We start from the raw sequence: 27,737 nt of genomic DNA, 5'->3' as shown, positions 1-27,737 counted from the left end.
ATTTATCCTACATGAGTGTTCAATCTGTACCTTAACTTTAAATGGTTTGGGGCCCAGGTACATAAGAACCAAGTCCTGTAAACAACCTTTAGGTCATCTGCTGGTGCCCTTCCCTATGTCTCCCCTGTCAGAAGTAAAATGGGTGGCAACTAGAGAGGGGGAATTGTCAGCTCTGTGGCAGCCTGGCTTTAGAACGTGCTTTCCTCAGGAGGCTTGTTTGGAAGCCATGTTAGGCAGCAGTCAAAATCTACACAGGCACCTAAAGTTCTTTTTGCTGCTGACTCATCCTTGTCTGTGTTTTAGTGTATTTGTATTCTGTTCACCTTGCAAACCACCATGGGATCAATTCTGATGAAGAGCCGTATCAAAATGTTTAAAATAAATGAACATACAGAAGGCCATGGATTGGGTGATCACATCCACACTCCTAACTATGTTTTCTGAATGCTAGATAAAGTAAATTTGGCAAAGAGAGTGTATCTTTTATAAAATATAAAATGTTAAAGAATTTTATCAGCAAAGTCTTACTTTGATTTCTTCATGTATAGCCAGTAAGCAACACCAGCAATCAGAGCTGCTAGAAGAAGACCAACCACGATTCCCACTATTAGCTTTGCCTGGTCATTAACATTTTCCCTATTATCATCTAAAACAAAAGAAGAAAACGATGATGGAGTGTTTTGATCAAACAAAGTATGGAAAACTGACTACAGATTATACATATCCCAAAGTCTTTCTAAACTACAAAAGTTGATCGAAAAAGAGCATTATGATAGCATGCACATTTTATGGTACTGACAGTGATTTAACTGGCTGCAATCCTTAACCCATTTGCTCCACAAAGGTCCTATAGCTCCATTTTATTTCAGGGACCACTCCTAAAGTTTCATCAAGCTTTTATAGATAATTGCAGTCTACTAACTGGAAAAAGACCTGTGGTTTAGAAGCAATTTTTTAAAGATAAAAAATCCAGAATCCTCTCTTTCCCGATTTGCCAATGTTTGGCAAATATGGAGAGACTTGTTTAAAGCATTTTTACTCTGCTCTTAGCTGAAAAGGGACTGCCAGAGCAGGTTACAAATATCAACAATAAGGGGGTCATGACAGAATAGGAAAAGGGATTGGGGAGGGGGTAGGAAAAAACCAAACTCAGGCACTAGTTCATTGTTAGAGAGTTCTAGAAGCAAGAAGCTGGAATGGAATGAGTTCAAGGAGAGGAGGAGCTGAATGTTACTAGTATCTCAGTTGAGCCAATGGAGAAGCCATGCAGTGTATGTTCTCCCTCTACTATGGCATGATGGAATGACTGCTGTTAGGTGACAGTTAAGGGAGGAGCCTGATGGAATGGATAAAAAGTAAATAAGCATTCTGGAAAAACTGAGATGTGAATGGGAGCACATGAAAACTTGTTTGATCTGAATATTCTCTTCCCTCACCTTTTTTCTGCAGTCTGGAAGTGTCTGTGTCAAAGAGTTCTACCCTTAGGCTTTGGGGCACATTCAGAATTAAGGGAAAGTGCCATTATTAAATACTTGCTATCATGAAATGGCTGCTGTGCCCAGAATCAATCAGAAATGGACACTCAATAACTTGCATGGATATTATTACATGGGAAGCCCATTCTCAAACAGCCATCAAATTAAAGATTGCTTTGGTCACAGATCCAGTGTCCACCAGTGCAGCTATGACACAAAAAACATGGATCTAATTACAGGCCCCCCCCCATCATGATTCTCACACAGGATACTAAAACGTCTCATCATCAAAGCACAGAGCACATCAAGGGACAAAGTGGTTATAGATGATACATTTCCTGGGTTTGTCTCTCTAAAAATACTGAGCATCCAGAAGGATCCACACCTTAGGTTCCATCTGCTGTGCTGGCAAGCACTGGTGATGTTGGCAAGCACTGGATCAGTGGCTTTTAGTGTGCAGACCGTATACTGTACGTCAATTTCAGCTTTAAATCTGATGGCGGTTCTGAGACAATGCCGTGCAAAATAATTCTAGAGGAATTCTATAGGTTGCAACTTTTGCCCAGACCACACAGAAAAGCAAGAGATGGAAGAGGGGATGTGCTTTCTCTCTCTCTCTCTCTCTCTCTCTCTCTGTGTGTGTGTGTGTGTGTCTCAGATGCTTGCTCACTCTCTATGTGGGTGCTTTTTGTTCAAGAGTGTGTCTGTGACACTTCCTGACTCTCTGTTTAGGGTATCTGTGCATTTTTCGCGTTATGAGGTGCTTTTTGTGAGCATGAGGTGCTTCATGTATGTGTGTGTGCTTTTGCTGCCCCACTGTTGCCCCACTTTCCCTCATCTCAGGACATACTCATCTGCGCACGCAGCATTTCGACTTTGAGCTATTCAGATCCCATGCTCAGCATGGGACCTGAATAGCTGTACATTTTGGGGAATACAAGACGGCCTTTGCTTATTGAAGTCAGGAGATGAGGGCCATCATTCAAAAGCACCACTACTGTTTGGTTCTGAATAGAGGGAAAAAATGCTTCTAGAACACAGGAGATTGATCTTTGGACAGTTCTACAGACTGCAGATTTCTTAGACCTTAGAATAGTAGCACCTTAGAAACTTCTAGTGAATGAATTTTGATGTTGGAACTTAAGATAATAAAAAACTACCTTATATGGACTCAGACTATTGGTCCGTGTCTAGTTCATTATTGTTTATACTGACTGCCAACAGACAGACGTCTCTTCCAGACCTCACTGGATATGCTGTGGACTTTCTACATCCAAGGCAAAACTCCACTAGTGAGCTATGGCTTTAGGAACTTGTATCCCTAGACAAATCTGACAAATCTACGTTGTTGCTGACAATGTTGTTGTCATTATTCTCACTGACCACAGATAGATTATAAATAACTAGGATTTGACTTCCTTCTAACCCTGGGTGGTATTTAACCAGGTTTCACTCAGAGTGGACCCACTGAAATTAATGGGTGGAATTAAATGTTGAAGTAATACAATTATTCCTTCAGTGCAAACATTCCTGTCTGCCCAACAGAAGAATCTCCCTTCTCCCCCCCCCCAAATTCACTGTTTTGGGGGTTCTCCCAACCCCCAACTGATTGGGGTGGCACGAGGAAGGAGAGTGGGGGGGGGGGAGCTGTGTCGCACAAGCAGGACTTGTTGCACTGGCTCCCAGTAGCTCTACTATTGAGTTGAATCTGGCCCAATAGACCTAACTTAGCAATGTTCATTAATTTCAATGGGTGTGCTCTTGAGAAAAACAAAGCTGAGTACCATCCTCTCTCTCTGCTCTGATGCTACATATGTGATTGTGTTCCTTACTCCAGAACTAGGTGAGGGATCAGCTTATATATTCTGGAATAAAGGATTTGAGTAGGACAGAGGCTTGACAACCATATGTCAGGAGTGCTCTGATGGTGTTTCCAGCTTGGCAGGGGGTTGGACTCGATGGCCCTTGTGGTCTCTTCCAACTCTATGATTCTAGGATTCTAGTCTTAATATCTTCTAGCACTCACTTAAAGTCCAAGACCAGGAATATTATAAACTGGTGGATGTGCAACTATCCTTTCAGAATTTTAAAATATATGTTCAGGGTGCAATTTCCCTGGAGACCCTTCTAGAGGTCATAGGGTATAGTGGATATATGCAACATCTGAGACAGAGTTCCAGTTTTGGAGAGGAAGATCCCCAATGTTATTGGCTTCTCTGAAGTCAGATGTCAGAAAGGCTGAAAGGGGGCATCCAGGAAGTGGCCGGGATCCAAATTACTCCTGTCCCCAGCACTGTCCAACCAGGGATGAGGTGGGGGATGGGGACGGGGACTAGATGTTTTCTGAGCATGCTCATCTCTCCCCAAAAATAAATAAATAAATAAATAAATAAAGTCTCTAGAATACATAGGCAAGAGACTGGATAAGCCAGTTAAACTGCCTTTGTAATTTGCTCCCTCTATTTTAGGATTGCAGCCTTAAAATTTAACATTTTATTGTAAGAAGAAGAAGAAGCCTGCTCTTTCCTAGGAATGCAGCAGGCTAGGAAAGTGAATAAAACATTTTAAAAATCTAACTGTGCCAAGTAAGTGGTGTTCTGTTTTTATGTACTTACCACTTTTTTCTTCTGGTTCGTCAGATTCAGGAATACTTACTGAAAAGGGTGGGAAAAATTTGTTTTTTTAAAAAAGCTGCTGATGTATGAAAGTCACCTTCAAAGCTTCCAATCTGCTCTGATATTTATTTAACAATAAAATGATCTATTTTTCAGCTGAGCCAGAAGTGTTCATACTTAATGCAGCATCAGCCACACAACAAAATGATTAATCTTATTTTTTTAGGCAGCAATCCTTACTTTATATCTATAATGTATCATATGAAAGCGCTTTATTCCAAAAATGACAAGTTTAATCTTACAAATGCTTAGTCAGAAGAAGTATTTATGTGTTCCCCTGTACTGCATGCTGACTTTTCATCACTTGATTACTGTAGACAGAGAGTTGATTAAACTTTAGCACCCTGGGGTGAATTCATCCAAACATCCCTTGATCAATGTGTGTGCTGGAGTCAATAAACAGGCCAGGAAGGGATGCCCATGCAAGTCCCACTGCAAATTCAACAGCAAAAACTGCACTTCCAGAAACTGATGTAATTTACAAAGCTGGGGGATCTAGAAAAGACAGACAGTGCAAGGCACTCTCTCTAAATTCAGGAAATTAAGCTCCCCAGCCAAGGCTTCATCATAGGATGGTCATTATCTCATGAATAGCTAAGGATTAGTCTTCTAAGCCAACCTGTTTATTGTGCAGCAACTGTGCATTTAATTCTTATTGGTTATGCCCAGCCCTCACAGTTTATACTTCAGATGAAGGGATTGCATATTTTCAAAGCCTTCAGAACTCCAGATTTTTTTATCTGGGAAACTTGATAATTCACCAGACAGAATTCACTACTACTGTGATTTCCTCATGGAATGTGGTCGTGTGTCACAGGTATCTTGTGGTTGGTTTTCTTAGTGACAAGCAACCTAATTATAATCTGATGGCCACAAGGTATTGTGAACCCATTGCTTTCTTCTTTTTTAAGGCAGCAAGCAGCAGCACAGAAATTCACCATAGCATGGCTGGCCTCTCACACGTGGATGTGGCATTTGACACTGAATAGTGACTTGCGGATGTGTCATGCAAAGCTTAAGATGGAAGATTTCCACTTTTACTGCAGAAATGCCTGGTATACCAATAGCTCTGTGTCACAGGGGAGCAGTTCAAAATAACTTAAGTGCATGAGTGGCACAGCCTCTTATGGAGGTATGAGGAGAGCCCCTAAACAGAACTGCGTTCCCGGTGAATTGGTTGTATGATACTTTCAGCTGGAATGCCATAGCTCAATACAGAATGACACCAGACTGATTCTTTAAAATGACCATTGGTTTTCCATTTGCCCAGGTCTATTCAGACCAAAAAAGAAAAGCTTGCATGGCTGTTTGCATGAAAGGGTGGTGGACTGACCATACAGGGGGACAGACTTTGCCCCATCTTGAACTCTGAGGGCTACTAATACATGTTAAAAATTAAAACTGGGATTCCTCAGTATATTTTTACAGAGGTCATCTGGAACCTTACAGGGTATAGCTGGAAAGATAATTCATTCTGACTCAAGCACTGAGGCAACATCTTCGTCACCTAGAACTGATAATTGATTATGGCTGCAGTCCTACATACATTACCTTCACGGTGGCTCCCACTGAATTCAGTGGTACCCTCTGCTAAGTAAATGTGCATAGAAGTCATTTGCTGGTCACATTATCTAAATTACAAAACACCAGGAGCAGGAAAATGTCAGGTAGATCTGCCTAGAGTTTGCTATAGGCAGGCTGAGCCGTTCCTAAATGAACAAGTGTCCAAACTGATGAATTTAATTAGAACACTTATTTGGTCTTGCACAGAAGGTAATGGTGACATCTCAGATAAAGCTTTCAAAAAACAAAACAAAAAAAACAAAAAAACAACCAATGACAGAACAGAATGCAGCAGGCTGTGCATGAAAAACTAATAGTTAACAAAAGCCTGATTTATGATGGGCTTCTGTGGCATGGAGACTTATCAGCTAGACGTGTATTAGTGTAGCCAAACTCATTTTGCATTTCTGGGCATCTTCTCGAAAAAGAAACAAGTGTCAGAAATTTACCATGGCAACCCAGTTCTGAGAAATGAGTTGCAAAGTGTACGCTTCCCCCTTCTCCTTGTCTATGTGAGGACAATGAAGCAACTTGTAAACAACATTCCACCACAGAGCCACACACGAGAGAGTGAGGAGAGTGATGGATATTTTATGTGAAAGTAGATGAAAAGATGAAAGAGCCATCAGTCCTGCTCTTGCCATTTTAAATCTTTTAAAATAAAATAAAAGTACTTACTAGCAGATACGTTCAAAGAGGTCACAGTTCTTTCCAGCTGATTTTCCGCAATACACGTCAGCGTAACATTCTCTTCAGGAGCAATTTTGATTTTACTAATAAACTTTCCATTTACATATTTGGTCTCCTCTGTCTGGAAAGAAAAAAAGAATATTTTGAAAGTTTGTAGAAAGAACAAAGACTGTGTGTGTGTGTGTGTGTGTGTGCAAAGCTACATTAGTAGCTTTGCTTAAATATCTAAATTAAGTACTCTGCATATGTGTACTTTTGTATATATACACAAATGGTAACACTGTTTATCATGGGAGTTTAGGTTTCTTTCTAAAATTTCTAGAATGAAACTCAACCTAAACTCTGAATTAAATTTTAATATCTGCCTTCCCCCAACACATTTTCTCCCAATTCCCACTGTAGAACATTCTACTTTCTGCACTATTGGAAGGAAGATATAGAAAGATTCCTCATGGCAAGTGTTTCTGCTCATGCAAGAGTGGTCAAATTGAAACAGTGGGTCATGTTCTATTCAGGCTCTGCTCAGTGCTCCCTTTAAATAATATTTTTTTAATTGAACCCCCCCCCCCGGAAAAAGTAGGTGCGCTTTATGGTCAGGTGCACCTTATGGCACAAAAAATACGGTAGATGTCTATTGCCAAAGGCAGCCTATATGCATTATAACTGCAATCCTAGCCAGAAGTCATGTCAAAGATGTTTACTTGCATGTAAGTGGTGTTAGGATTTCAGCCTTAAACTGCTTCCTACTCTGAATTTTTTAAAAAGCAGTGGAAAGCATTATTCTTTTCATATGGAAAGAAGTGATATATTTTGTTTCTTTTGGATTTTCTTAGCCTCTTTAGCAAAGTGAGGAGATCCATCTAGATTTGACAGGCCGGTTTCAACCATCCTAAATCTTCATTTCAAAAGCAAAACGAAATGTTAAATTATTTTCCTTCCCACTCTTACCTGAAGTTTTCTTGTCTTAACATAACTAAACTGTCCTCACTGCCAGTGCCTGAAATCAAGGCAGTGAGGGTGGCTGTAATCCTAATCCCATTTACTTTGGAGTAAATCCATGGGATTTACTTCTGAGTAGAAACATTTGGAATTGCAGCTGTTGATAGTTTCATGATTGGCCATTAACCACTTGATTAGCTTTGTCTTTAAAGTGTCAGGAGAGAAGAGTTGTTTTGATGTGAAAGTCTAATTGACTACCCCTCTAGAAACTAAATTAACTTGGAAAGGGAAGACACAGGAACATAACTGATTTGTAAATATCTGTTGATAGCTGAAACATGTATCTCTACTGTGTGCTACAAAAAATACACATCAAAATATGTATATTTCCTCATCAGCGGATGGTAAACTGGAACACAGACATGTGCAAAGTAAATCAATTACAATGGAATGGAATACACAAGATCGAAGTGTGAAGAAATATTGGAATGGATTTAGGTATGTTTGCATGCCTCTAATATTTGTCTTTTGCTATGACTGAAAGGAATATGCAAGAAGTAAGGAGAAAATTACTTGCTTTATTTATGACACCTCCACTGCTAGTCCATTGTACTGCTGGTTTGGGAAACCCTTCCACGTGGCAGGCTATCATTTTATATGATCCATCTGTGCTAGTTCTCTTTGTCATTTTGATCTGTGGTTTTCCTTAAAAACAAAATGGATAATTTCTCGAATTAATGTTCCATTTGTTCTTCCTACTAAATTCCCAAGGGATTCAAAAACAATAATAAAATTATAATACAATTTTAAAATAAACCAAGGTATAAAATAATTCACTTAAACTATCATATTTAAACCAAGAAAGACCAAAAGTTTGAAAACTGTACAAAATATTTTTAAAAAACCAGGCAAACATACACACTTTTATCTTTTAAAAATATGCAGGCTCAGACTTGAGTGCTGTTTTTTTTGGGAGGGCATTTCAAAGTGATGAAGCAACATGAAAATTATAGTCAACATTGTAAGATAAAGAGTCAGCCTCACATACCTTCCACTATCAAGGTAAGAATTTGCCTTTTCTTTAACCCTTCAACTTCCTGTAAAGTAGTTTCGCAGATGTAATTTCCTGCATCTTGGTACTGTAAACTTGAAAATGACGGACTTGCTCTCATTCTTGTATTGTCCTGATAAAAAGGAAAAAACTAAGCAGTGCAAATTGAAGTCATGCACACCTTTGGACAAGGTGGTCAACAGATATATATATATATATATATATTTGCTTTCGTAGATTTTCACGGGTACAGGAATGCAGGTTTTGGTGTCCTCGGGTGTCTTCCCGTGTAAAAGTTGGGGTGTCTAGGCGACGTTTCGACGAGGTCTCACTCGTCATCTTCAGGCTGGTGCTTTCGGCTTCTTGTTACTGGAACAGAGCAGGATCTCAGTGTTTGAGTTCCTATAAATACTGTAGAGGGGGTGTGGTGTATAGCCTCCAATGTTCTGGGCAGAGAGGAAGTTCCCAGGCTAGTGTGCCTTTTCTTCTTTTGTTCCTTAATTACTTGAGAGATATCTTGAGTGATTTCTTGAGTGATATCCTGAGTACCACTTAGGTGGGTCTTTAACAACTAATCCAAAGACTTTAACAACTAATCCACACCTAATGACCCACCTAAGTGGTACTCAGGATATCACTCAAGAAATCACTCAAGATATCTCTCAAGTAATTAAGGAACAAAAGAAGAAAAGGCACACTAGCCTGGGAACTTCCTCTCTGCCCAGAACATTGGAGGCTATACACCACACCCCCTCTACAGTATTTATAGGAACTCAAACACTGAGATCCTGCTCTGTTCCAGTAACAAGAAGCCGAAAGCACCAGCCTGAAGATGACGAGTGAGACCTCGTCGAAACGTCGCCTAGACACCCCAACTTTTACACGGGAAGACACCCGAGGACACCAAAACCATATATATATATATATATATATATATATATATATATATATATAAATGCACTGTAGTACAACCAACTCACAGTGTTAACTACTTGAAGAGACTACCTAATTTGCCAGCAGAGGACCTTGGATTTTGCTTCCCCTACAAAACTGTTGTTATATATTAGTTTGTTGTTAATGTGATTTGTCCCCCTTCCCCACTTTTTTTAATCTAAAAAGCAAACAATCACACCTTGATATGCTCAACCACTCCATCAGTTAAAGTTATAAAAGATTTATTTTGAAGATTTATACCATGTCTTGAAATACAATGATTCTCAAGTTGACCAACAGCAGTTTGTAATTATATCCCCCCACCATTTAAAAAAACCTCTCATGTGTACAAAAAACTCATCAGCTTTTGTCCTTTTCCTGATAGATGGGAATCAGGGGTTGTTTAGTTGTTTAGTCGTGTCTGACTCTTCGTGACCCCATGGACCAGAGCACGCCAGGCACTCCTATCTTCCACTACCTCCTGCAGTTTGGTCAGACTCATGTTTGTAGCTTCGAGAACACTGTCCAACCATCTCGTCCTTTGTCGTCCCCTTCTCCTTGTGCCCTCCATCTTTCCCAGCATCAGGGTCTTTTCCAGGGAGTCTTCTCTTCTCATGAGGTGGTCAAAGTATGGGAACCTCAACTTCAGGATCTGTCCTTCCAGTGAGCACTCAGGGCTGATTTCCTTAAGAATGGATACGTTTGATCTTCTTGCAGTCCATGGGACTCTCAAGAGTCTCCTCCAGCACCATAATTCAAAAGCATCAATTCTTCGGCGATCAGACTTCTCTATGGTCCAGCTCTCACTTCCATACATCACTATTGGGGAATCAGGGATGCTTCCCTTCAGTTATTCACTCCCAGAGCAACCATGAGTTTAAACTTTCTTTCTGGTAGGTGGGGATGTAGTTGGGGATGAAGTTACTTTCTTCATTGGTTTATAGATGGGCCAGACTGGTATTTCTCTTGCTAAGAAACAAGTGGTGTAACCTCTCAGTGGTTCTTAGACCTGGTGAAGCTGATTTCTTTTTTCATTTATAAGGGTTAATAGCTATAACACTTGCACATTACAGCTCCTGGTGACCTGGCATCAGCTTTGTAGGCAGAGACAGTATCACAGCAGTAATGCTGCAGGATGAATAGCAAAGATAGTTACTAGGATTCCTTTCCTGAGTGAAATTGGAGCTGGCTAGATTGGCACAAACTTATATACCCAAACAGTAGTGGCCTACTGTTAAAACTAAGCTAGGGGCTAAGGCAGACATAGGCAAACTCGGCCCTCCAGATGTTTTGGGACTACAATTCCCATCATCCTGACCACTGGTCTTGTTAGCTAAAGATCATGGGAGTTGTAGTCCCAAAACATATGGAGGGCCGAGTTTGCCTATGCCTGGGCTAAGGCTTCTTTGCGAGGCACATGTATTCTCCTGATATTGTCAGCCTTTCCTGCCTTCTCTTACCCTCAACTACAGCTGGCTTGCCGTGACGCTATAGAGCTGGAATGAGGGGACCTGTGGTTTTCCAGGTGCCGCTGAACAACAACACCCCCATCAATCTCAGCCTGCATGGCCAATAGTCAGGGATGCTAGGACTTGTGGTCTAACAACTTCTTGGAGAACACATGTTCTCCATCGCTGCTAATCACCACAATCTGTAGGTCATTTGTACCCTGCTGTTCCCAAAGAGCAAGTATGTGAGGGGAAACATAGAAAGCTACCTTATACAGCATCATACCCCTGATCTCTCTAGCTCAGTACTGTCTAAGTTGGCAGTAGTTTTTCAAGGGTTCAGACAGAGCTCTTCCCCAGCCCTGGAGATGTTGGAAATTGAACATGGAGCATAGAATTGCTACTATATTTTATTGCAGCAAAAGTAGCCAGAACTATAAGTATCCAACCCACTCACACTTTTGAGCAAGGCTATTTATTCCTGTGTGTTTCTGGAAGCCATTACAAATATATAATTACCTAATTTTACAAAAAAAAAACCCAAAACTGATCAGATTTGAACAAGCTTCCATATCTCCTATTCCTTAAAGACCTGATAGTGCACTACATCTTAACATATTCAAAATGATATTTAATCATAGTTATATTGAAGTGCGATTTAATTTAATTTGTATGTAGATAAAAGCCTCCTTTTGAAGTTCCGGGTAGAATGCTGCTTATTGTTCTTTAAAGCCAGATGAGATCTAAAGAGTTAGCAGCTGCATGAGCAGGTTGACAATAGCAGGGTTATTAACAATATTTACCTTCAGCCAGAATACGGTGGCATTTCTACTGGAAGAGATTGTGCAGGATACAGGCAGTGCTTCTCCAATCTGCTTAATAACTTCTCCACTGGGAGTAAGTGACAAATCCAGATCTGTTGGGGGAGAAAGCACTGTCAGATAAAAGTCTCATAAATGTGGCTCATTTAGTGAGCTTACAGAAGGGGGGGGGGGACCCTGTCAGCTAATTCCAGTTAAACTGCATTTTCTCAAAGTCTCAGTCAATTCCCTCATACAATAGGACAGAAAATAATCTCCAAAAGAAGGAAGCAAAAATATTTGCACATGTATGTAATTATTTAGTAGTAGAAAGTGAAACACCATATTTTCCTTGCTGTATCACTTGACAAACAAAAAGGATTTGCGAAGAAAGAAAACTATGTGAAGTGGGTAGATGGTGGGAGGTGTACAAGGAGGGTATTTGTGTGTGAATGTTTTTGTTAGATGTGAGTGTTTCTGTTAGTAGTGAAGGTGAAACCTGAATAGTAATCTTAAAATATAAAAATAATATTGTATAATGGTCAGAAGGATGGCAGGTTTCGTTTTGAGATGTGTGTAGCATTTCCTTACTATGGGATTTATAATAATAATAATAATAATAATAATTAATACCCTGCCCATCTGGCTGGGTTTCCCCAGCTGCTCTGGGCAGGTTCCAACAAAATATTAAAAAAACAATAAAGCATCCAACATTAAAAACTTCCCTAAAAGTCAGACAGTTGTTTATTTCACTGACATATGATGATAGGGCATTCCACAGGGCAGGCACCACTACCTAGAAGGCCCTCTGCCTGGTTCCCTGTAACCTCATTTCTTTCACTGAGGGAACTGCCAGAAGGACTTCGGCGCTGGACCTCAGTGTCCAGGCTGAATGATGGGGGTGGAGACACTCCTTCAGGTATACTGAGCCAAGGCCATTTAGGCATTTAAAGATCAGCACCAACACTTTGAATTGTGCTTGGAATGATGAAAATGAGGGTGGTGGTGGGGAATAAAAGGCATTTATAAGCAGCTTCCTCCTCTACTGGCTTTGCTTTCAGGAACCCCAACAACTTCACCGAAAAAGTTATAACCCCCAGAAAATTTGCTAGATCACTTTGCCATTATTTGAAGTGAACTCCAGTTGAAGTGACACATATTTCCATATTCTAGTTTAGCACTAGTAATTACTTAAAAGCTATGGAAACAGATAAAGCACCTTCCACAGTCTCTGGTCGCCCTCTCTCATTCCACTAGACCCGTACAACTTTGATAACCACCAAAAAAAATTCAACATGTCTGGTTAGGCAGACCAAAGTTCTCTAGCTTTATTACATATTACTAAAGTGCTTCATGTTCCTTAAGCTTGCAAACTCCTCTTCCTGTATCTTCAACAGTGAGAGTAGCAAGAGCTCAATCCTCTCATAAGGAAAGTGACATCATCTACATTTTTCATTTACGAACTCCATTAGGAACAGTGTTAAAGGAAGCACAGAGCCAGAGGGTGCAAGAGAGAATGCAAAGCTATACGCTGCTACGGTAACTGTCCTTATTTATAGCTAGTAATACCTGCAACATGACTGATACAGGCCTAATTTCTTTACTGTCAGTGGACCTAGGAATGCTTATCTTATCTGCCTCTGCAGCTGCTTACCTAGCAGACCATAAGCATATACAAACACTCTAGCAACTGTTGTCAAGTCCCATCCTGCTTCTCCCCACACCTCCCCCCCCCCAATGTGATCCCCGAATCAAAGCCATAAAACACAGGACAACATATCCCTATGACTACTACTTCTTTATCCTGAGTCAGGGACTGAGCTTGCTCTTTTAAGTCCCCCAAATTTCCTCTAAGCGCTATGTAACCATGGGAGGAAAGCTAAGAAAAAGACTGTCCCTGTCCCAAGGTAATTTTTTTCTATGTTTCCTCATTTACCGTATTTTTCGCTCCATAAGACGCACCTGACCATAAGACGCACCTAGTTTTTAGAGGAGGAAAACAAGAAAAAAAAAAATTCTGAACAAAACAGTGGATGTATGATTTTTGTGGTTCATGCTGTGGCCACAGACATGTGATTTGACGGTGAGTTTGGGGTAGCCCAATGCAAAAATCCTGAGGATCCATGTGGATCTATGCTTTGTAACCACGTTTTTGCACCATTGTGGCCACACGAAAGAGTGGATGCATGATTTTTTGGTGCAGGCTATAGCCATGGACATGCTATGTGATCGGATGGTGAATTTGGGGTGACCCAATGCAAAAATCCTGAGGATCCATGGGCTTTTACCTCCACCCTCCCAGGCAGCCTCCTTTATCGATAGTGTCCCTTATCTCCCTTCCAATCACTTGCCGATCAGCTGCTCAGCAGCTTTGTTTCAATACCCCCTTCCCTCTTTCTAAAAAAAAAAGCACAATCTGCTTTTTGCCCCTGGGCAATTCGTCTCCAGGGACCACGCATTTGTCCATAAGACGCACAGATATTTCCCCTTACTTTTTAGGAGGAAAAAAGTGTGTCTTATGGAGCAAAAAATACAGTATTTGAAGCAGGTTAAAACCTCAGATTGAGTACCCAGAAAAGATGTCCCACATTAAAATTTTGTCACACACATGAGATGAAGCAGGAACTCATTAAGTTATTGGCCTCCACCTAGGAAAGACTGAAACTTCGTGGACTAATCCTTCCATCATCAGCCAGGCCACCACATGCATCTTCATGATTAAGTTGAGCCCCCACTCAGCCAATGCCATCATCCTTAATCTGCTCTTCTACATAGTGAAATTTGGTGATGGTTTATCCAAACTTGGTGAAAATACAGACATGATGCTTAATTAAAGTTAATGCCATCTAATATTATTTTATATTGAAACAAAAGTTTAAAATACAGGCAACAAAAAAGAACACCCTCTATTTCAATATAACAAGTTTACTAAAGGAATAAAAGAAACTCACGGGCAACAACCCTGAAAAATAAAAATTATTATTAATTATTATTAATATTATTATTATTATTCCATGGATATGCATGTAGGATGAGTGAAATAGACTAAGAAAAAGCCTACTAGCTAATGAAAAATAGATAAGTAATATTTAATTAATAAGGCACATAGTGCTATATAGCACATTTCAAATCTATATTTAACATAACATATATATCATAATCAGAAAAAAATAGAGGGATTTGTACTTGACTGGATTTGATCAGAAGCTGCAGGAGCTTCCACATGGGACATAAATGGAAACCATAGTGCCACAATCCCATTTTGTTTTAAAGGATTTGTCCCTGCTTGCATCTGCCAAGCAAGTTTGCAGAGTCCCAAATTTTATCATTCCATTGCTGTTTCGATGGTTGCTTTGGAAACTTCTAATTACATGCTATGCATGACTTTGCGACTGTATGCAATTGCTTAAGAAGCTTTTTATGCAGGAAGAGTCCACAGCTCTGAGAAACACTTAGAGATCATGTGCAGGGGGGCCTTGATATTCCTTCTATCTATGCTACACCCCTTTTCCAATCAATTCTGTAAATATATTTTGCACTGGTGATCTTTTAATCTACAGGTTTGTTTGATAAAACTTGCCTTTGATGTTGCATGAAGAGAAAAAGGAATGTTTGAAAAATTACAAAAGATTGTGGGGTGGTTTTTTGTTTTTGTTTTTTGGAAGAAACAACCTGTGCGATTGCTACATTAACAGATTATTAGAAAACACGGTTGTCTGTAGCTGCTGTATTTAAAACAAGTAAAATTTTAATTTAGTGCTAGCAAATAATTAATCTCTGTTGCAGTGTGCATGCAAAGTAAGAAGAAGAAGAAGAAGAGTTTGGATTTGATATCCTGCTTTATCACTACCCAAAGGAGTCTCAAAGCGGCTAACATTCTCCTTTCCCTTCCTCCCCCACAACAAACACTCTGTGAGGGGAGTGGGGCTGAGAGACTTCAAAGAAGTGTGACTAGCCCAAGGTCACCCAGCAGCTGCATGTGGAGGAGCGGAGACGCGAACCCAGTTCCCTAGATTACGAGACTACCGCTCTTAACCACTACCCCACACTGGCGACAAGAAAGCGACAATGCAAAAACTGGATCCTCCATATTGCTAAACCACTATGAATTAAGCATTATTTAAATAAATGTGTGAAATGCCTACACTTGTTTATATTGTTACATTATACATTATTTTTTGTATTGCTGAGTTCTCCTTTTTGTATTTTGTTGCCATAAATCATATTGGATGGACCTTCTCTTGAAAGTCAGACCATTAATATGGCAGGGGAAAGTGGGGTTACACTTGTTTGCAAGTGACTCCATAGCAATAGCAAAGCCCCTTCCCTTTGGAAATCTTAAAATGTCAGGAAAATGATTAGCTTGAGGATTGCCCCATACAGTGGTGTCTTTAGCCATGCATCTTACAAGATGGATAATCATTTGCGGTACTAGTTTCTCAGGTAGGAAACAGCAAGAGGATTGAAGACAACATTCAAGCCTGAATTTTATTATTAAATCAATAACTTTAAAAGATGATTTCCTGCTTATAAAATGCTGGGCTATTTTACATCCAGCAAAAACATTTCTAAAATCCGATAGCTGAAAGACCACATTCTAGCTGCTGAATAATACATTTGTTCCCCCTTATCCAGTTTTTTAAATTATCAAATTTGTAAAATCCCAATAGAAAGAAATGAAAATAAATTGCATGGTTTTAAAACGAAACACCAGTGAATCATAGAAAAGCACATAGCACATCACTAGAAGCAAGAAGGAATGATATGTGTATATAATTTAATCACCAGCCTGAGTTGCAAATCCAAGCTTTAAAAAACTTAAGTTAGCACTGCATTCTAAATCAAGCTAAGCTATGATTTGACCCCAGCTTCCTCCTGAACTCTCATGTTCCTCGCATATGGCAAAGTTTAGAAGCTTTTGCTTCAGCTTTTACTTAATTGCATTTTTTGCGTGTGTTATCAAGACTGACAAACTGTGGTTAGCATTAACAAGCTCATTTCAAACCATGGTTTCTGAAGCTGACTTCTTTAAACTAATCATATTTAACATGTCCTGCAGTTCTGGGTGTGGAAGTCAAAGCTTCTGAACTTCTCTTGACTGTGGGAGGCAGGAGGGGGGGACGGATAAGCCAAGAAAAGGCTATGCTCATTCATGTCTCATTAAACCATGGTTTAGCATGATGTCCAAAAAAAGCCATTGAGTTGCCTTGACATGACCCCTATTAAAACACTTAGATTTGGCATGGAACATGCTAAGAAAGGACATCTGTTATGAAATAACATGCACTTTTAAAAGGAAAACAAAGACAAAACTACTTACAATGTACTGTAATTATAGTGGAATCCATCAAACTCTCATCAGTCAGTGAACATCTATATTCCCCTGTTGCATTTCTTCTAACATCAGTCAGTACATAAAGACTTGAACTTCTTATAGGGTCTGGTTCCCCCTTTTACAGAAAGTTTAACAGAGAAATTTACTAATGAATGAAAATCATGTTTCTATTTTTTGCAGCTACTTTTATCGCAGCAAGACTATAGTAGTATGACAGACTTCACTACTTTTTCAATGAAGAGTACAAACCATCATGGTCAATTTTTAGTGATCAAATTTATAATTTGATAAGTAGTGTAATTATCTGGATTTTCACCAGATAAAATATGTAAATGTCCACACCCAGACACTGTATTAGATTTTATATTACCATTGCTAGATGTGTAATATCATAGAATACATTCACTGCTGCACAATTTCAGAACGATTGAAAATGCTAAAAATTTGAGAGATAGCTTGAAAATAAAGGATTGGACTGTGTAAGTGGAAAACCCCCACTACAAATAATTTCAGCTACTTGCTGTTTTAAATACCCAAAATTATTAACATGCATATTCTTTCATGCCTTAAAACAATGTCATTTTAAGAAAATGTGCATAGAAAATGCAATAAGTCAAAAACTGCTACACCTAGATTGGCAAATTATAAATGTTTCTTCAGAGTAGTGTTTGGTACAGGCCCATTTTGTAAACCATACCACCCCCTCCCTGCCTCACCACCCAAATCATGGCAGGCAGGCAATACTTACAGGAATGTAGAAGAAAAATTCCTGAGGTGGAGGATTACCATTTCCTGAACATTTTAGGGTGATATTATCACCTTCTTTAATGGTATTTCTTTCTGTAAGTACTTGAATTTTAACCTTCTCTGTAGGATCTAAAAAGACAGATGTTTCAGTTTTTTTATTTAAAAAAATCCTCTGTTTCTTCCATATACGTAAAGTATTTAACAACATTAAGTATCACAATAATAAAGAGACTTACACACCCCTTTCTGTTTCAAGAGCTACATGCATAAAAAAATTAATGAAAAGCCTATTGCATGATTCCACCACACAGTCGCCCTAGCAAGAACTAAGGCCTTCTACTCTCCAAGCAGGTAATGACACAATATGCCTGTGTTTTGTGAGTGGGCATTGCTCAAATGAGTTGTTTCATTGCAGAATTGTAATCTGTGACTTTTTCTCCAGGAAATGTGTGAACCAGGCCAGGGTGCTATTAACTACAGAATACTGTTCAATAATTGCCTACAACAGTCACATCCAAAATATGTGTGACTATTGGAGCCATGCTGGTAATGCTTCCAGAAGATAGTTCAGGTTTTTGCCAAGTACCAAATGGAATACCAATTTAACCAGTAATCATAGCAGGGCAGAAAATGCCCCTGCAAGTGAATAGGTGGTAACACTGCTGGTGCTCATTTGGGTTTGGGGTTGTGGGAATAGTGCAGTGGAACCACTCAGTTTTTAGAAACAAAACAAAACATTTTTAAAAAGTATTGGAATCATGTGGACATGGGATAATATTTTCTCATTGCTGGTTGTGCAACAGGTGCCCCAGGAGCTTGAACAAGAGAACACAATAGGCATTCCAAGCTGCAGTAGAAATGCTAATTTGGGGAAGGCGGTTAGCAACACATTATTTATGTCTGAGTGCATTTGAAAATGGAATTTTGCTGTAACAGGCAATGTCAAACTCCTTGCTACACTTTCCTTTTCAAGCATTCCCTCCCATCTTGGAACCTTCTTCCACACTGCTCCATGTCCCTGAAACAGTCTTAACAAGTCAAACCCATCCTCAAAACACCCTTCTGCAATGACGCCTTCCCTAAATAACTATAGGGCAACCTATTTGTTCGCCATCCTTCCTGTCAGTTCTTGACCCCTAATTAGTTAAACCAATGAAAACTGCAAATTTATGTGCTAGGGATAACCAATCCCAAAAGCAGCAACCACCACAAAACAATAATAGGAGGATCCCTCAAAGCAAACAGATGGTCTTTAAATGGTATAAAGACAGGTATTTATGGACTTACAGTGAATGTCAAAGGCTACTGATTCCGACCGTATTTTTTCTTGTCCTGTTGGTCCAAAATATGTCACCGAACAGGTAAACTGTGCATTTGTATCATCCTTTGTTGGCTTATATTCCAAAGAAGATATCACAGTGTAGAGTCCAGTTGTTTGATTCACTTTTGTTTCTTCATTTATAACAGCTTTTGAAAGAAAATGTATGATTTTCACCAACTTGAACAACTGTTGATTGTTTTTGTTTTTTCAGCCTGTCCTAATGATATTTTTAAATATATGATGTGACAGTCACAGATACTCTTAAAAATGAACTGCCACTTTTGGGCAGACTGCAGAAAAAAAGGAGAAGGTAGGCAGGCAGTGTGTACAACCTAATCCTAAATATTTAGGATTAAGGTATAGCTGTTACACATTATTGGGATCAAAAACTTCCAGGTATGACATTATCAAAATAATATTTTGTACACTAATTACATTTTAAAACCCTTACATTTTCTGGGTCGAGTTACTGTGGGGATGGAGGGAGAAATGTGTATATCAAATCACAACATCAAGATGCAGTCAAAGAACTAAGTACAGCATTTTTGATAAAGATGGATAAATGCAGTCTAATTGTGAATTGTCTAAATGACCTGCTAAAATGATATGAGCCAACACCAATTTGTGAAGGAATGCAAATAAGAAGGATTCACACTCAATTCTAAAACTTACCTTCTTCAGTGGGCTGCAAAACAACTCCATTCTTGAACCACGTAAGGTTTCCCTTTGGATAACCATCTTGAGAGATACATTCCCCAAGCTTAAAAAATGCAAAGAATGTTCAAATTATTACAGTTTTGTCTTCATTTATAGCTACATTTATAGCCATTGGATCCAACATATCCAAGGAATTTAATTTGTTCTCTGCATTGCTGCTGCTGCTATAGTAGTAGTAGTAGTAGTAGTAGTATTTCTTACCCATCCAGAATGGGTTACAACAACAAAACATACAATTATAAAAGCAAATAAAACCATTAACTATAACACACATAAAGATGATGTAACTATAACTGAACAGTATAAATTCAGCAAGAGAGTTTGGTGCCTCAAAACAAAATGCCTTAACTATCAAAGGTATTTGAAAGGTATCAAAGAGGTCTGTCTTCAGTATACAGCAAAAGCTGTCCCACGAAGATTGCTTAGATGCACCTCTGTGGAAAGGTAGTTCCACAGTTTAGGGGCTAGTACAGATAAATCCCTCTTGAGGCCATCATTCCACACTCTTCTTCTCTCTTCTTCTTCTTCGACAAGAAGCTGCTTGTCTATAGAGGGCAACTTACCTGACAACTGGTTTAATATTATAGTACAGAGGGTCAAACTGGATGAAAGAACAATGGACATATTTTCCCTCCATGTATCTCCCCAAAAGGTCTTATTCTAACTGTAGAAGGATCTAAAAGAAGCATCAATCCTCCCCTTCTTCTTTGCTTTACCTGTCTGTTGCTCCACCCACTTCCCCACCCTGATTCCCAGCTCACTTCTAGTATTAGAAAAGTGACTAGAGCAACCAAATGCTCAGAGGTGGAAAGATTCACCACTCCTTTCCTGATGATATAAGAAAGATGGCCCTGCCCCATGTTGCTTGGGCCTAAATAAAAAGTGAGGGGAAATCACTGGGTAGGGGGAAGAATTAACAAAACAAATGGGCTTTTATGGTGGTCACCCTCATTGATGCTCTTAGTGTGGCAGTATCTGGAAAAAGCAGGAATCTTGTGCTGAACATCCCAAACCACCTTCTTCAAAAAGCAACTTACACAATAAGAAATAACAATTGGGGGGGGGGGGGAATTACAGTGGTACCTCGGGTTAAGTACTTAATTCGTTCCGGAGGTCCGTACTTAACCTGAAACTGTTCTTAACTTGAAGCACCACTTTAGCTAATGGGGCCTCCTGCTGATGCCACGCCGCCGGAGCACGATTTCTGTTCTCATCCTGAAGCAAAGTTCTTAACCTGAAGCACTATTTCTGGGTTAGCGGAGTCTGTAACCTGAAGCGTATGTAACCCAAGGTACCACTGTATTAGTTTCTATATGGCAGATTTTAATGGCAGACTTGTCCTGCCAGAGTTTGATCATGGCTTGAAAAAAACTTCTCTCTGGATTTTCTTTGGGGAATGTGTTAAGTAGTGTTAAGTTAGTAGCTAGTCAGATTTGTATTGTTTGTACAATCACAAAAACAAACAGGAGAACCCAAAAAAGCTGTATGTTGGCATTTGCTGAGCTCTCATCTGCTTTTGATTGGCAGTGTCTATGGGAAAAATCAGTTACTTCATTGGGTCAACAAATGATGTTTCTTATGCAGCAGCTGTAGCCCAACAATAATGTTAACATTTGAACTGGGACCTGTGTGTTTTCTTTCAGATTCAATATTTACAAAATGGAACAGGTAAAACAAGGATGCGCTTTATTTATTCACTACATAAATGATGCAGTTAAGCAACCTTCTTCCCCACCCTAATAGAAATCAGCAAATGCCAGCACTCCTTTATATAGACATAGTGGCTCTTATTTTATTATCCCAAGCAGGTATGAGAAAGCCTACTCTCTTAATATGGGACTTATTGAAAGGAGGAATTACGGTAACACCAAATGGATGTGTAAAAGGCAATAAGGAGCATAAATGAGTCATGCATGGTTGTCTCATTCAACAGCATCACTCATTTAAGCATTGAGGGCCATAGCATATGAAACATCCTAGGCACACCAAGGCAATAAAATTCCATTTGCTCCTTTGTTGGGAACTATAGCAACACTTTATTATACTAAGGGTCATTGTCTGCTAGAACCAATGATAAAAGTTTTTGTTACTACAGCCTTATCTTGCCTGTTATATGGCGGTGAGTTACTCAAAGGTTGGTGGATTTTTCATATGCATACACTGTGTCTTAAGTTAATTATAACATTAATTTTTAATAATAGGGGTTGCTTTACATGTTAGCCAACCCCACTAACAACTTTGCAACCCCCTTGCCCCACAGCTGGCCAACCCTTCATTCCTTTACACCTGACAACCTTTGTAACCCCACACAACTTGTTCCATCTCATTCAGACACAGTTCAACCCAAACCCTAAACATCTCGCCCTAATCCTCAATTTAATGGGGGAAGGTGTAGCTTCTGTAACTTCACCCTCTGAAGTCCCTCCTACCCACCTTTGAACAGGTTGCTTGGGCCACCTGCTACTTGTGCTGCTTGCTTGATCAGCTGCCTGCTGTTCTGTTGTCATGCTGGAGCTATTGTGGCCATGTGAACTGCAGCTGACAACAGCCTTACTGTTTTATTATATAGCAAGGTTAGGGGTATTACATAATTCTCTTTAATACAGAATACTCAAGTAATAAATCCATAATAGGCCAAATCCTATCCAGTATTTTGTTTCATTTATTTATCAACCCCTTTTTTGTTTCAACCATTAGGGTTTTATGTACGTTCCTCAGAGACTTTGGGTTTGGAGATAACAATATACATTTGTATGGAGCTTGCAGGTTGTATTAATTAGCCCAGGGAAGTTTGTATTGATGATTGTTTCCAATGGCTGTTTCTAACACGGGGAGAAAAGCAGACAATTTGAAGGAGTTTAACAGAGAAGGCTCACTTACCGTTTTTAGCTGTTCTGTTTCTAAAAATGTTGCTCGACTTATAATTTCAGGTTGTGATGGTTGTTCTGTAATTTAGATAAATAAATAGTGAACTATCACATCATAAATTGTTAAGATTTGAGCTATGTTTCCAGACATTTAGTTATGTGCCATCTTAATAATAATAATAATAATAATAATAATAATAATAATAATGTGAACTTACAAAAAGAAAATCTAAACATATAAATAAGAAGGATATTCAAACATACATATTGTATTTAGCTTTAATAACGAAAAGGGAAGGGAAGAGAGAGAAAATGGTGTAAGCAAAACCAAGTGGTAAGTTACAGAGAAACACTCGTTGTTCTATAAATGGTTAAATTGTTTCCAGTATTATATATGAGTGAATCCATAGATGATGAAATCACTCTGTTTTTCAATAAGTACGTTATTGTTTACCTTCTCTTACTCTTACACTATTGGTTAGCTTTGCTACATGTGGCAGCTCCCGTATTCTTATAATTCACTCATCCAGATGAAGCACAAATGATTTCTTCCTACCAACTATAACAAAAACTAGGTCTGCTTCACACATGATGGTTGTGGTGTTGTTTTTTACGTGTAAATAATGTTTTCATGGGGAAATGATGCAAAAACCCCTAAACTGAGCAACCTGATGCTCATTGTAATCCATCTTGAATATCTCCAGTTATAACAATCTTGGGTAGCTGGACAATGAACAACCAAACCAGCCAACTAAACGAACAACCAAATATTCCTTAGATTCTTTAGAGGCTATCAGGATAAACAGTAGTAGGTAGTAGTGGGTTTAAATGACTAAAGGCCTTTTGGCAACAAAGATCCAGCTCTGCTGGCACAATCTTACATCCCTAATATGCTAGTGAGATTGTAACAAAAGAACAAGCTTGCTGCAATTGTCTCACTTACTGTACATACACTGGGGCAAACCGTTTTCTGTGCTATCACCCTCTGGATTTGGAATGACAGTCTAGTCTAGTACAAATAAAGTCTATGTCTTAAAGCTTGCATGGACAGAGGTGTTTCTGTTAAAGTACACTCTGGGCTACTAATTCAGTAATAAAACATTGATTCATTTGATTACCAGAAACCATCAATACGGAAAGCAGATTAACCATGAAGTAATAAATCTCCCCTTTTAAAAAAATAAGGTTAAAGTGCTATCCCTTTATTTAAAGTTTATGCATTTTTACTCAGAATGCATTTAGGGCAGCATTACAGTGGAAAAATTAAACTTACCTGCAAAAAAAAAAATCCCAGATTTGCAATTATAATAGACATTTCTTAATTTTAGGCAGTTTTCAAAGCACAGAACACTGTTTACAGGATTTTAGAACAATCAGCAAGAGAGGAGAAAGCAAATGCTTAAATTATAACAACTGGTGATATGGGAGTGCTTATTAATAGCCATTTTAAAATGTATATATTACATAGCACAAACAGTTTTAGATTTCGTCTGTCATCATTTCAAAACTCTGCATTTTTAAGGCCTTGCTTTGCTCTTGATAATTAGGACCAAAGGGCAGTGGGGTGGGAAAAGATGCAGATGGTAGCAAGGTCCATCAGAAAAAGACATTCCAAGCGACTTTAGGTAAGATGATTGGCACCTTAACTGCTGAAACTGCATAATTACTGTTAACAACCACACTGCAGCCTATGGGGGTTGTTGTTTTTATTTTGATTATGTATTTTGTGGTTTTATATTCTGATTTTATTCTGTGACCCGCCCTGAGACCTGTGGCTATGGGGCGGTAAATAAATCCAATCAATCAATAAGGCAATTATGACTTCTGCAGCCCATTCTTACAGGCTAAAAGAGGTATTGAGGAAAGTATTATATTATATATCTCATTAATTAAAATCATTTATATACCAGTTTTCCATTCAGTAAACAAAGCAGTATACTGGGGCTTGTCCCTAATGTTTATATACAGTGGTGCCTCGCAAGACGAAATTAATCCGTTCCGCGAGTCTCTTTGTCTTGCGGTTTTTTCGTCTTGCGAAGCACGGATATTAGCAGCTTAGCGGCTTAGCGCTATTAGCGATTTAGCAGCTATTAGCGGCTTAGCGGCTATTAACGGCTTAGCGGCTTTAAAAGGAAACAAACTCGCAAGAACTCGCCCGACGTTTCATCTTGCGAAGCAAGCCCATAGGGAAATTCGTCTTGCGAAGCGCCTCGAAAAACAGAAAACCCTTTCGTCTTGCGGGTTTTTCATCTTGCGAGGCATTCGTCTTACGGGGCACCACTGTATTCTTTGACTGCAGTCCAAAACAAAGCTATTTCTGCAAAGGGAAAATTCTTCATGGAAAGGGTTTTCAAGCCCTCCACCTTGCTTACAGGATTGTGGCAAGGTCTCTGGAGGCTCCTGTGAGATCTTGGACAGCCCCATGAGATCTTGCGGGAGGTTCCCAGAGGGCTCATGAGAATGTTCCAGGGCCTGTAAGCAAGGTACAGGGCGTAGAAGCTATTTTTGTGCAAGGGAAACCCTGTGGACGAGATCTCATGACCGCCCCCAGAGCAGATCCTGGTAAGCAAGGATTTCCTGCCATTTATTTGCAATCTGTGTAAGCTTGCAATTGCATAAGTGAATTAAGTTTAAATCGAGATTCATCTGTATGCATATATAGAATTGTCACCATCACGCCTTTAACACTTTGCTTGCTTGGAGCAGAAGTGAACATTTGAAGTTCCCTTGTAGACACCAGTAGCTAAAAATTTGGTTATACGAATGCTGTAAACAAAATTACAGAACACCTGACCCATCTGTATGGTTTATTTAAATCTCATGCCAGGAATTTTCTATGTAAAGGCCACACACTAGTGAACATCCCTGTTGGCAGGTAATAAGATTACTTGGTACTTACTGAACACCTTTACTATTGTAGGTTGTTCAAAGACATTGTCCTCTGTTACAAGCATGCACACAAATCTCTTTTCATCACTGATTCTTGCATTACTAATTGATAGTGTATAATTTTCAGAGAGATTTAATCTGTCTTTGTATTCCAGGACATCGTCATACTGTACGGTTTTTTTGGTTGCAGATCGGAAGGCAATAAACTCCGAAGCCTTGTTTGCCATTTCCTAGAATAAAAGAGTCAAAGTCTATTAGTGTATTCTTATCTATCTAGTACTCTCTCTAAAATTACATGAAAGTAATTATGAACTGATTAAATCGTACTGGATTTGTAAGGGCACTGCACCAACCATTCATTCAAGAGCAATACAACTGCAGATTCCTACGAGAGGTGGTGGATTCTCCTTGCAGGTTTTTAATAATAGCACCTTGAAAAATGCGGTGTCCTCAGCTAACTTGGCCCACTCACTGCTCACCTCTAACTCCACATTACTTATGAACATTATTTAGCATTATTTAAAGCATCAGTCCCAATACAAATCCTTGGTGGACCCCACTACCATTGTGAAAACTGTCCACTTATTCCTACTCTCTGATTCTGGTTCTTTAGTTGATTCTTAAGGGGAACCCTCCTCTCATACCATGACTGCTAAGTTTACTCAGGAGTCTTCAGTGAGGGAGTTTATCTAGGGTTGCCATGCATCCAGAATTTCCCAGACATAGCCAGTATTCAGCCCTTGTAAACAGTGTCTGGGCAAAAATCACTAAAATCCGGACATATGGCAGCCCATGTCGGTAGTGTGATTTTTGAGAATCTCCAAAAACAAAAACAACCCCCCCCCCAACAACTCAAAGCTCAATAACTTTTGTGTCTGGATTTTCACTTTTTGAAATATGGCAACCCTAGTTTATCAAGCTGTTTGAGAGTGCACAATGTATAATGGATTATCTTGATCCACACACTTATTTGACAAATCCCAAAGAACTCCAGAAGCTTAGTTAGATAGGATTTACTTTGTAGAAGCCAGGCTGGTTAATCAACAAAACCTGTTATTCTGTATGCTTGGTAATTTTATCTTCAATGATGCTTTCACCAGTTCTTTCTGGAAAAATGTTAAGATATCCAGCCTGCAATTTCCATATCTCCCTGGGTCCCTTTTTCAAAACTGGTGCTACTTTGGCTTCCAAACATGAGAATTGGAAAGTGACCAGTCTTAGGAACGTATTATTGGTAGAAGATCACAATTTCACATTTCAGTTTTCTTGGATGGGTGCCATCCGTACCAGTGATTTATCCCACTTATTTTATCTTAAAGCCCCAGAACTCTCTTGTCACCATTAGTTATTAGAGGAAAGACTGAGAGAGATATATACTAAGGCAGTCCAATGAGAAGTGAGCATGTTCAGTAAGCACTGAATGGTGAAAAACAGCTGAGGGTAGGGGAAGAAAAACCAGAGGTATAATGAAATTGAATGGCTGGAAACCTGAACAGAGAGCATACCACACTCTGACAGAGGGTCACAGGTCTACTTTAATCTGATCTCCATGCGCCAAGTGTCTGGTCCTTCAGTAGCTAGATATCAAAAGGTTTGGCAAAACTTAAGTTTGCTGTATACACAAAACAATTAGAAAAAAACAACCCTTGGTGGGAAGAGAGAGAGAGATAAAAAATGGTGTGGTCAGTGGCTATGGAGTCCTGACTGACTTTGAGGTGATAGAGTAGGGAATTGAAAGGTCTTTCCCTGAAGGAACACTGAACAGGAGCACTCCACAGGGCAACATTTTGTGGCAAGCCCTACTTGTTGGTCTCTATCAGAGCCTAGTCTTCTTTTGGTTAGTTTGAAGTATTAACCAAACAACTGCATTGACACTTTAAGGGTAAAGGGACCCCTGACCATTAGGTCCAGTCGTGACCGACTCTGGGGTTGTGGCGCTCATCTCGCTTTATTGGCCAAGGGAGCCGGTGTACAGCTTCTGGGTCATGTGGCCAGCATGACTAAGCCGCTTCTGGCAAACCAGAGCAGCGCACGGAAACGCTGTTTACCTTCCCGCCAGAGCAGTACCTATTTATCTACTTGTACTTTGACATGCTTTCGAACTGCTAGGTTGGCAGGAGCTGCGACCAAGCAACCGGAGCTCACCCCGTTACGGGGATTCGAACCGCCGACCTTCTGATCGGCAAGTCCTAGGCTCTGTGGTTTAACCCACAGTGCCACCCGCATCCCCCATTGACACTTTGGCTTGATACTAACATCAGCTTGATGTTTTGCATTCCTAAAACCT

The 27,737-nt window shown here is 39.5% G+C and overlaps 1 protein-coding gene across 5 annotated transcripts in view; it reads right to left on the bottom strand.

Annotated features, from left to right (window-relative positions):
* Positions 1-27,737, bottom strand: part of ALCAM (activated leukocyte cell adhesion molecule) — a 125,160-nt gene that overhangs the window by 18,251 nt on the left and 79,172 nt on the right. For 2 of the 5 annotated variants that reach the window (XM_081859720.1, XM_081859722.1), the window contains exons 3-14: positions 25,461-25,680; positions 22,575-22,639; positions 19,650-19,737; positions 18,944-19,123; positions 17,658-17,785; positions 16,895-17,024; positions 11,578-11,690; positions 8,391-8,526; positions 7,916-8,047; positions 6,392-6,520; positions 4,091-4,129; positions 529-646 (exon numbers count right to left, since the gene is read on the bottom strand). In XM_081859720.1, the coding sequence (XP_081715846.1) occupies positions 529-646; positions 4,091-4,129; positions 6,392-6,520; positions 7,916-8,047; positions 8,391-8,526; positions 11,578-11,690; positions 16,895-17,024; positions 17,658-17,785; positions 18,944-19,123; positions 19,650-19,737; positions 22,575-22,639; positions 25,461-25,680 (1,478 nt within the window). The remainder of the gene's footprint in view (positions 1-528; positions 647-4,090; positions 4,130-6,391; positions 6,521-7,915; positions 8,048-8,390; positions 8,527-11,577; positions 11,691-16,894; positions 17,025-17,657; positions 17,786-18,943; positions 19,124-19,649; positions 19,738-22,574; positions 22,640-25,460; positions 25,681-27,737) is intronic. The other 3 variants (XM_081859721.1, XM_081859723.1, XR_014156072.1) reach the window with 2 other exon arrangements.

This window comes from Podarcis erhardii, assembly GCF_964252035.2.
Source record: "Podarcis erhardii genome assembly, chromosome: 4".
NCBI classification, from domain to species: domain Eukaryota; kingdom Metazoa; phylum Chordata; class Lepidosauria; order Squamata; family Lacertidae; genus Podarcis; species Podarcis erhardii.
Note: the sequence above shows the minus strand (reverse complement) of the source record. Positions and strands in the feature narration are given on the sequence as shown.